Source organism: Sceloporus occidentalis, unplaced genomic scaffold (assembly GCF_023333645.1).
Source record: "Sceloporus occidentalis isolate IW3139 unplaced genomic scaffold, rSceOcc1.0.p SCAF_27, whole genome shotgun sequence".
Lineage (NCBI taxonomy): Eukaryota > Metazoa > Chordata > Lepidosauria > Squamata > Phrynosomatidae > Sceloporus > Sceloporus occidentalis.
In genome coordinates this window covers 421793-433928 of record NW_028317007.1, presented here as the reverse complement: position 1 = coordinate 433928, position 12136 = coordinate 421793, and the positions used below count along the sequence as shown (strand labels likewise).

The window sequence follows — 12136 nt, the reverse complement described above, 5'->3', positions numbered from 1 at the left end:
TATAGATATTTTGAAACATGGGATCAGGTTTTGTCCATATGATATGAAAATCTAAAATGCAGTAGCAAAAACTCCCATAACATAATTCTGATTGAAGAAAGTTTGGTTCAAGAAATGTTTAGTTAAAGAAATGCTGTAAGGAGTTTCATAAATATGGTTAACAAAAATACGGCCAAATGGCTTAAGAGGTAGTTAAGAAACGTTCTATTCCGTGGTCTGCACAGGTAACAAAAATATCATTCCTTGAGCTATGAAGTAGGTTTCACCTGTAGGAAATGGCCCATTACTGAAAGCAAAAATGTGGGATGTAATATAAAATGTTGACAGTTAATATCTTCAATGAATGGTTGTATAAATTTTCAGCATGAATGCTATCGTCGGTAGAATGCTCATACACAGAGAAATCAGATTGCTTTTTAGATACTCAGCAAAAGTGCTATGAGTTGTGTTTCAGTTCAGTTCTAGATCAATACAAGATACAAAAACAACATTTATAATATTTTTGTTATATATATATATATATATATATAATCTTTTTTTCTATATAACTCTATTGCAAATATACAACAGATACTTGAAAGGCAGAGGGGCTAGAAAAATCTGCTCATCTTAAAAGTAATTTATTAAAGAATAAGGATCAAAGCACACGCTTGTCATAACAATTGCAAAGACTGTTCTTTTGGGCTGAGGAAATAATATGAGAATTTTAAACTTGCACAAGCCACAGAAAAACCTTCTCATTATAAAATCATGTCATTTATGCACATGAAGAATAGATTACCGTTTTTTTTTTGTTGTTTTTTGTTTTTTAAATACAATTCCAGTCCAATAAATGAATAAACAAATGTTTACATGTTGTCAACTACATTCTATGCCATAGCGTTTAAACTAGGGCTGCAACTAACGATTATTTTAATAATCGGTTAGTTGGCCGATTATTTTTTCGATTAATCGGATAAAAAAAAAAACAATATGCAAACTTTTCGTTTATTTAAAATTTAATGAACTGGATGTTAAAAAAACAACTTAAAATTTACATTAACATTCTTATTTTGTTACGAGAACCCAAACACAATATTTATCAAACTAGTTTTAATACCTAAACCACGCACTTTGCACCCTGCACCCAGCACTTTGCACCCCGCACCCAACACTTTGCACCCAGCACTTTGCACCCAGCCCTGGCACTTTGCACTGTGCCCCAGCACTTTGCACTGTGCCCCTGCACCCAGTCTCCAACTCTGCCCTGCCCCCACACTCTGCCCTGCACCCACACTCACACCCTGCCCTGCATCCCCCCACCCCCACTCTGCCCTGCACCCAGTCTCCTGCCCTGCCCCCCCACCCAGCCCTGCACCCACACTCACACCCTGCCCTGCATCCCCACCCCCACTCTGCCCTGCACCCAGTCTCCTACCCTGGCCTGGTTTATCGATTCGTTGTTTCAGCCCTAGTTTAAACATACATTGCGATGTTGAAGGCTTTTCCAATCATCCTAAATACCGGTCATTTATAAGACGTTATTTAGTAAATGAACATCTTAGCCTTTTCACTTAAATTGTTCTTACACAGGTATGTTTCGTTACCTCGTCTACTGGGTGTTAATTGGCGAACTTTTGTTTTATGTAAACCTGGAATGTTTCTTTTTTTCTACTAAAGCATTAAACACTGTGTTACTGAGAAACCAAGTGACAGATGTTTTACACATTCACTTAGATAATTCACCCTATGTACTGTAATATTACATTGTGATAAAGCAACACTGACTTCAGATCAAGGACTGTTCAGATCCAACAATGTTCACTCTTATGCAATGACGTATTTAATATATATGAATTTGGCACCTACGCAAAAATCTAATCATAGTACTATTCTCCCTTTTACTGAAATAAATATGTGGGTCTCGCTAACAAATGCAGGTGGGTTTAACATTTTTAGAGAGAACTGTGTTTCTGTCAAAAGAGAAGCATATTGTGTTTTGATATGTTATACATCCTGTTTTTCATGTAAAGAAAAAGTTCGGATTAATTATGAACACTTCCCGGTAAATGGCTGACGTTAACAACGGTAAGGTAGGTGTTTGATCTCACTATAGCAAGGAATGGGATGCCCCTGTGAAACAGTAACAGCAGCAGGACACGAAAATCAGCTACCGGATGCTTAAGTAAATGTATATTTAGGTAACTGTTCCTTCCTATTCAAATAATATATTGTTTTAATTATTTGGTTACGCAGACTCAGGCGTTTTGTACAATGAGTAATTATGGACATGAAATAAGTTATTTACCTTTAATACTTTATTTATTAAGCCTTTCGTTGTTTATTTCTTAAAATATTACAAAAATACAGTTTTGGCTTGACAGACTATTATTATTACATATTGATTTATATATTGCCGTTGTATTCCGCAGGGCTGTACAGTGGGATCATTTATCTGACATTCTATATATGTACTCAATGCACATATTATTTACATGGCAATTACAGAATCACCTTATACCTCTTTATTCGCATCACTTCCATCTCTCCTGGGCGTGGGTTTGTGGCTTATAATAATTAGCAGATCATTTGTAAAGTGAGAGGAATTCTTCCATTTTCACTTAGACCATAATGTTATGTTTATCAGTTCACTCCAGTTTATTTCAGTTTCAGTAGCTGATATGTAAATCAGGAAGCTCATTAATAAATTCAAGTCAGGGTGGGTTTTAGACATGTCCATATTGACATAAACATGTTTTGTTATACTGGATATACAGTATATACATATATTATTTTATTTTAATTTTTTAAAAAAAAAATTTTATTATTATTATTATCTTTTTTACACAGCTGTTTTTCACATGCTTTTAATACCACAACTATTTCAAGCTTCCATTCACCCCCCTGATTCTGATTGGCTACTCAACAGAGGTGGACTTAGCAAAATAACAGTAGGTAATTAGTAGCTGTGCCACCAATGCCAGGTAGCTTGAGGTTAAATTGTGTGTTTAAAATAAAATATGCAACACTTAGCAACACTTAGCAAAAGATGGGTGCGTGGTACCATAAAGTAACCAAATGGAGATATCTCATTAATAAAGCATTTATAAACATTTGTGCTAAGCTTAAAGATTTGTTGTCACAATTGTTGTTAGGCATAAAATAATAAAAAAAGAAAACCCTACCTGCGATATTGATATCCGTGTTGAAGAATTTGCATCTTTATTTCTAACCGGTGCTGAAAAACTGGGACATCCAATAGTTTCTTGAGGAACAGTCATCATATTTGATGTAGGCTTCAAGTACACCACTTCAGTGTGGGAGGAACTTAGGGGCAAGCTGGTTTGACAATCAAAATACATTGGAGATATAGCAAGCGATGGGCCACTTACAACATTCATTGCATTCCTTTCCTCTACTTCGCTTTGCACCAGCATAATCTCATTTTTGTTTAGTTTTTTCTTTTTTACTTTCATAAACGGAGGCTCTATAAACTTATTGTTATATGGTGTTAGTTCTTTGGTTTCCTTTTTACACAAAATAATTATTGATACTATTGCAGCAAGCAATACTATGGAAATTGTGATTAAAGTGACAGTAACCGGCAAATAAACATCCCAATCCTTGTGTTCTCCAGACAAACTTGTCTCTCCTTCCGGAAGACAAGCAGTGTTTATTTTGATAATTAGCTTTGCTATAGTTGAAAGTGATGGTTTACCATTATCTGTCACTTTGACAATGAGTTCTACAGGAGAAATATCTTCCCAATAAGGATTTAGAACTTTGATCTCGCCAGTCACCGTGTCCAGGTCAAAGAAGTGCTCTTCATTCCCTTGTAGAATTTCGTATGTTAGTCGGCCACTTTCGCCAAAATCAATGTCCATTGCTTTTATTGTGCTGACAAGGTATCCCATTCCTGCATTTCTAGGGACGTGGATCTCTGCTGTATCATTCTGCAAAGTTGGCAGTACAATGATGGGTGCATTATTGTTAACATCCAATATGGCCACTCTCACTGTAGTGTTACTTTCTAGAGGAGGGGAGCCTAAATCTTTTGCAAGCAATTTAAATTCAAAATATTTTGTCAATTCATAATAAAAAGTCCTTAGTGCATAAATTGCCCCATTTGCAGGGTGCACAGAGACATAAGTGTAGACTGAAACACCATCAATATACGATGGCAAGATTGAATAAGAAACAGTGCCATTTGGCCCTAAATCTGGATCATGAGCAACAACTGAGCCTAAATACTCCCCAGGAATATTGTTTGCAGACACCTGCAGCACATACAAAGATTTAAAGAAACGTGGTAGGTTATCATTTTCATCCATGATTTTCACAATAAAGGATTTTGTGGAATTTAAGGAAGGGCTGCCATTATCTTGGGCAATTATTGTCACATTGTATTCATCTTGCACTTCACGATCAAGAGGCCTGCTGGTTATAACAGTGTAGAAATTGTCATAATTATCTTCAAGTTTGAATGGCTCATTGCCAATGACCCGACAATGCAACTGACCATTCTTTCCAGAGTCCTTATCAGTAACCCTAACTAATGCAATAACTGTACCAGGAGGAGATGCCTCACTAATTTCACCTGGCCGTACTGATACAAAACTAATTGTTGGGGCATTGTCATTTTGGTCAGTAATTTTTACCGTTACTTTGCAATGCACAGGTATTGGGTTAGGTCCTTGATCTTCAGCCTGGACATCAATTTCAATGAGTCCATTTTCTTCATAATCTAAATTACCTTCTACTTGTATTATACCACTTTTGGAATCAAGTGAGAAAAGTTCCCAGATGCGATCAGAAGCATAACCACTGAATGAATACAAAATATCCCCATTGGTGCCTTCATCTGCATCAGAGGCATTGAGGTCAATGACAATTTTACCTAATGGAGAGTTTTCTTCAATTTCAACGGTATAAGACTTGGATTCAAAAACAGGGCTATTGTCATTGGAATCAATAACTTTTACATTTATTAGCAGGGTAGCTGATCTAGGAGGATTACCACCATCAACAGCAACCAAAATGAGTCTGTGATGAGATTGCTCTTCTCTGTCCAGGGATTTCTCAATAACTAGCTCAGGAACCTTTGTACCATCACTCCTGGATTTTATATCCAAGGAAAACAAACGATGATCACCATGCATGATCATGTAAGTCTTCAAGCCATTATCTCCTAAATCTGGATCTTGTGCTGTTGTCAGAGGAAATCGTGTTCCAGGCAATGCATTTTCTGAAATCTCAATATCTATCTGCTCAGAGGGGAATTTAGGCGAGTTATCATTAATGTCCAATATCTCTACTTTAACCATACATATTTCTTTATCATTGACAAAGACTTCTAGAGAAATCAAGCATTTGGGACTTTTCTTGCATAGCATTTCCCTGTCAATCCTCTGTTTTGTGAACAATAACCCACTATCCTGATCAACACCCAGTAATTGCGGGGCAGAATTCTCCAACAATCGAAAATTAGGCTTCTTTCCTTTTTCTGGCAACTCCAGATTACCATCATTATTAATATTGCCAAGGACAGCCCTTGCCCCTCTCTCTTCTAAAATTGAATAATTTAAAGTACGTAAAGAAAGGGCAAGACCCCAAAGGGAAAAGACGGAACAGATGAAGAGGAACATCCCAGTGGCCATCTGTTTACACATGTGCTAACTTTATTGTCTTCCCTTTTATTTATGTCATGTCCCGGTTGAAAAAAATAACACAATATTAGATCACTGGTTTCTGTTTCCTTGAAAATTTCATTTTCTCAATAACATTGTGAAAACAGATGGAAAATTATCCTTTCTCTTAGAAAAGTAGACAAGCCTTAGTCTACATGTTCAACTTGGAGGCAAAGTGTGAAACGTAAAAAAAAAACAGGTCCATATATTAAACAATCAAGAATGTTAAGATTTTTGACTGTGTCCATAATTGAATTATGAAACATACAACGTTTTTAAAAGATTCAGAAGTGCCCATAACACATCATATTCTTTGAAAATAGCTTTTGAATATGAATGTCTAACATAGATTGTCTGCCAGCTGTCCTCCTAAAAGCTGTCAATTTTTATTTTCCTTCACATTATCTTTATTTGCAAGCAGAAATTCATGAATATTAAATAATGCAGGGATTTGCAAGCTATCTGGAGAAAATCCAAAATGCAAGCACCCATCAAAGTTGATGATCAATTGCAAAGTATTAAAATCACAGATTGGATTCAGTCATTTCACAGTTGGGCTTTCTCTCTTCCTCTCTTTCTGTAAGGCCAGTAGCCACATCAGCTTACAACCGACAATTGTATTCAGTTAAATTCCAGTTTTCAGTCTGCAGTCTGGAACAAATCAACGGGTAAACCATGGCTGGGCGCACAGATTATAAAATAGAAAAAAAAAGAATCACAGTTGAATAGAGAACAGTTGCTGCATTCATTGCTAGGTTTTGTCAACTGCTCCGTTTTCATTTTTCGATGAGCATTGCCTTCTTATCACTTCCTCCCTAAAGTCTTCAGCATTCAGCTGATTTATCCAACACAAACTTAAATCCAGAAAATCCACATTTTAATACATCTGTATAAATATACAATGATTGCTGTGCATGATGTGTACATGCAATCAATAGCTACAATGTCCCTACGGACTCCACATTAAAGCAGGATCAGCAGTGTTGTGTGCTCCTGAATGATTAGCTTGTAAATATATCTGGAATGTATATATTTTTTCTCTGCTTATCTTCACAGGCAAAGCAATAGACGATACAAAGGATTGAAATCATTCAGCATCTGGTGAGCTTATAGTTAATAGGACATTTAACTTCAGGCATTGAAGATCATCAAATGCTTTGATGTAAACGTAACTAGTTGTTTGTGTTCTATATTCTCTCACAGTACAGATCCAAAACTATATCTAAATGTAAATATTTTTTTCCAGTTCTGAAGATACCAAGGATTGAATCAGTGTTACTTACACTAGCGTCCTTGCAAGAGAGATGCAGAGAAGCTACAAAGCACAGCAATCCAACCAGTCCTGAGCATTATTAATTCTCTTCAGCTTACGCATGTAAACGCCAGGGATCTTGTTTTGAAATAATAAATCACACGATGAGAAAACCACGGAAGAGATTCCAAAAAATCAATGGTGATGTGTTGTTTTCTCCCCCCTTCAGCTCTTTTTTTGTGTTTGTTAAAGTCCACAATGCAGTTGATTTTGCAATCTGCTGCAGCCTTTTGTATTTGCCTCTGCTGGTACTTCGGTCGTTCAGCCACAGCATTCAGGAAAATTTTGCACTATGGTACATTACATTTGTTATAAGGGAATTCAGCAAAAGCTTAGCAACATATTGTAAGTTGCTAAAATTCAACAGTTTAGAGGCGTCTTAAATCCTCTGATCCTCCATTTGCCATACGCCAACCTTCACTCTGTTCTTCTCTTTGACTGACTTAATTTCTTCTTTTTCTTTCTCTCTCTTTTTTTTTTTTCTTGAGAAAGTCCAAACATCAAGATCAGCTTATTACTGCCACCTACTGGTTTTCTCTTTACAATTTGCTTGTTTGATAATAAACCTGGTTTTATCATCATAGTATAGATATACCCCAAGTTATCGATTTGTAATCTATATATTTTTTTTTACTTTAGGGCCTTTTTTAGATTTGAGATTTGTGTTTTTATTTAATATTCACTTTGCACTGAATTATTTACAATACCAACACATCAGTCTGCTATGATAGAACATCCATGAGTTTTAACAAAAAAAAAAACTAATAATAATTTACATTTCATCCTTCCTTTGGTTTTGACTACCTCTTAGTAAGAGATTGTGCATGCGCCCAGAGCAAGGTTAGATCAATTTCAATTCCAAGGTGCATTAACTGTTTAACCTCTTTAAAGGTGCTAGGAGGGGGCAGGGTGTTATGATGCAGTGCAGATGAACACTCAGAAAGCCAATGTGACAGCGACGTTCATGTTGGCTTGCACAAAAACCTGGCCTCATACAATGAGATTTGGCATCTGGGGTTATAAGAGCAAGCAATTAATTTCCCTCTTAAAGTTTAATGTGCCATGTCCAAATCAGATTCTCCTCCTATTCACTGTTATCAATGCAATGATTGTTTTAGACTGCCCATGTCGCATTTCATAATGTGGCTCCGAAGATGTCCTATCAAACTCAGCCCTGGCTTGTTCTGGATTAATGTATATTCTGAAAACAAATCCAATCTACACACATATACACTTTATTATTGTGATCTCAACGTTTACTGGGTTTGGCACAGCATTGAGTTCTAAAATAAACTAAATTTGTCTGGTAACTGCACATTCTGCCATTTACATGCTATTTGCTGCATAGTGATTCATTGGCTAGTCTATGTGTTATAGGTTACTTGCAGTGAGATGGAACTGCTATGCGCTCACATTATAGGTTTTTTTCTACGAGATAAGCAATTCTTTTCCATCATTTATACAATTTATCTTTGAAAGTCTATTTCAAAGACTTTCCATTTATCTAGGAAATTCTATTACAGAAAACAAGGATGGAAAAGAAAAGATCACCAAAATGAAGTTAGAAGAATCTAATTGTGTTCTTACAAGAAGCCAATGCAGAAGAGCTTGGTTTCTTTCATTTGCTGTTCCCTGCACCTGGCATGGCAGGGATCTAATGGGACCAGTGTATGCATGTGTAGGCTGGCCCTATGGTTTCTATCACCCTAGATCTGGTAGTTTTCTCCCCTATATGCTTGATTACCAGTATAATAGAATGCATTGGCTTGGTGGCCCCAAAGATTTCTTGGTCACCTATATTGTATTGGTCACCCAAGTATGCTCACAGTGTTAGTATACACATGCACAACAGGCGCCATTCGACAATTATTTATTGAACCTGTAATGGCACAATCCTACTGGACAGCTGATACAACTGTTTTTTTTGTGTGTTTAGCTCCAAAGGATAAAAACAGGGAGCTAAGCAAAGTTCACAGAAACTTTAGTAACATGTGGTTATTAAAATACACGTATTAAAACCCATCTTAAGTGCTGGGGTTTTGTGAATTAATTTGAGGTTGCGGTCGGTATATATCAAAACAATCACAAATAGACTCTAGAAAATGAAAATGATACAGCAACGTTGCAGCGTCAAATTGAAGTGAGTGTGAAAGAAAACACATCACACCGACAAATGACAAAAACCTCTTCTAAATAATTAAGGACCCTGTTGTATTTCCATTGTTAACATTTTAGGCTATTACAATGACCAGATGGCCCCTTTTTCCAGGAAACTATAACAAAACACATCTTCCAAGGCGATGTGAACTAAAGTACAAAAGTGGTGTAAGTCATTTCCTATATGTATCCCCAGGAGATCTGGTCACCTTTAGATCCATGTGCACGTTTTTATCGCCTAAGTAAGTTGTCAAATGTTATAACACGTATTGATAAACCACACATTTAAACAACCCCACTATAAAGGTCAAGCTTAGCCAATACCAGTTTGAAATGCTCAAAATTGTACAGTAAAGGTTCCGATCTCAACTGTTGAAAAAAAATGCTGTTCGAAGGAATAACACTCATTGATTAATCTGCTCACATTATCAGAATATACTCCTGTCTTATTTACTCTACTATGACATGTACAAGGTACGTTTCACCAAAGAGCCTGGAAGATCACGAACAACAATGGGAAATGTAAACCTTACCGGGTTACATTGGAAATAAAGTAAAAGTTTAGTCAATGCACAAATAATTCCTATATTATCCCTGACTATAAAGAATTATTCACATGTGCACTCCCCAGTACTGAAAAATCAGAAGACCAAGTTAGAATATAAAGCAAAAATCTAGTGAAATGTAAATACTTAAATCGGTAAATTGAAATGATCAGATTATGCTAAGAAAGTTGACAGTGAATATACATGTTATATTTGGTAGTTGTTATGTGTGTAATCTGATTAATTGGAAAATTATGTTTATGGCTAATCGACTGTAGTCAGATACGTGTTAGCCTGAAAAGTGTATATCATTAAAAAACGTTTTACAACTGTTGGATTACATTAGAAGCAATATCCCAAACCAATCAAGTAGCAAAAGGGGAACAACATCTCTGAATCCGACTGATTTTTTTCTTAGCCTATCTTTTTAATTTTTTATTCCAGCATACTCTATTTCAACCAACACAGTGGATTTTGAAAAATACATTGTTGCTGGGTAAGCAACAATAATCACAGTTAACCTTCTATGTGCCAAAGGGCTAGCTAATACATTGCAAATCATTGGTTATTTGTCTAATATATATATATATATATATATATATATACACACATATATCAGTGTCAGTAGAGATATATATATATATATATATATATATATATATATATATATATATATATATATATATATATATATATACTGCTTGCACACAAAAAAAATCTAAATGATCAGAGTAAGGCATAAACGTCACAGTCATAACTCATTGGAGAAAAATCAATATTTTCAATACGTGTCAAAGATTAAATTAATATCAGGTAAACAATTCACTGCCTCTGACACAAGTATTATGATTACGTTTATCCTCTAGTATTAATATCTTTTAAGAACCCAAATATTCAAAGCTGGGTTCTGCAACATATCGCACACTCCTTCAAGTGAGAAACCCTGAACATTACTGACCAGTGACCATATATGATGTGACCATATTCTATATTGATGTGTCTCTTACATGTATTTTTTTTTTTAATTTAAAATATACATTGTGTTATTTTATTTTTTTTTCTATTCTTCAAGGTTGAGTAATGCAAAACTTCCAACATTTGAGGTCAGGCTGTCTAGAAAATGTTCTACAACTGTGACTTGTATTAAAAAAAAATACTCAAAAGATCCCATGCTTGGTATGCTATAAATGTTAGAAGAAGAATATTGAGCATCTAACCTGAAAGTTTAATATTAGTATCATGTGAAAAAAATATGATTAATAGTGACTAATTCTCCGGCGAAAGATAGCTATCTGGCATTTTAATTGAGATATAAGATTATTTAATCTCTTAAGTATGCAGGTTTTCAAATCGATGGCTCTTAAGAGGGAGAAGGGGGTGAGGAGGAGGGTTGGTGATATATTGTGCAGTGATTTACATTGCGTTGTTAAGATATGCATATGTCCATGAGTACTTATGAGTTATGTTCTTCTTATCATATGTTTTATGCTGCAGGACAAATGGAAGCCTTTCTAAGTGCGTGCAATATGAATTAGATATCCAAACACCCAGGGACAACCTATTGTGATTTGTCATTCCACGGGAAAGCAACAAAAATAATCTTAACAGAAAAATAGTTGCGAATACAAATAAAAACTATCCTTAGATGATTGTCTGCCAGCCAGACTGAAAGTGTTTTTGTTTTTCTTGGTCATTAAGCAGAATTTATTATTTCAAGCCAAGAACACAACATCTCAGACATATATCACAGTTCTGAGCTTGAGAATTTGATTTAACAGCGCTGCTTTACATGCTCACTTTGACATTAAATGACACCCACCAGTTGCAGGATGAAAGACAAATTGTGAGGGGAAAAAAATGATTTTCATTGGGGAAAAAAAAAACCTAACCTACGCAACACATCATTTCTACTTTGTACAGGCTCAGATAATATGAAATGGTTATTTTTTTCATGGAAATTACCAGGTAGTAGCCTATTTATTTAGAATGATGTATAAAAGTGGAGAGTGACCATATCACTGCTTTGTGGTTACCATGCCAGTGTTCAAGGAACCTGAAAGGTTCTCTTCTCCAGAAATGACTGCTCTTTGAGGCACCGGGGTTTTTAAGTTTCAGCATATCCATACACTAGAGATGTTTTCTTTATGGCTATTTAACTGTTCAGAGTGCATTTCCCCTAAAGAGCTGCAATAGCTGAAAATCTCTACGAAGAGTTTATTACCCTTATATACAATTGGTGATTCATCATAAAGGCTACTAAGCAAGTTGCATTAAAAAAAAAAACGGTATATATATATATATATAAATATTAAAGACAGATAGCTAGATATACATCTAATTGCCATCTTTATAATATATCTAATACATATAAAATTTTCCAAATATTTTTCAATTTTCACAGAAATCAAGTTCAGCAAACTGCCTGCATTGACATAAAGTAACAGACCCCCCCATAT

At 35.4% G+C, this 12136-nt stretch overlaps 1 protein-coding gene across 1 annotated transcript in view; it reads right to left on the bottom strand.

Moving 5' to 3' along the window:
* The window catches only part of LOC149299851 (protocadherin-17-like), a 78778-nt gene extending 73154 nt beyond the window's left edge, over positions 1 to 5624 (bottom strand). The window contains exon 1 of the mRNA XM_089485949.1: positions 3165 to 5624. Coding sequence (XP_089342075.1) covers positions 3165 to 5624 — 2460 coding nt within the window. The remainder of the gene's footprint in view (positions 1 to 3164) is intronic.
* Between the last annotated feature and the right edge of the window lie 6512 nt (positions 5625 to 12136).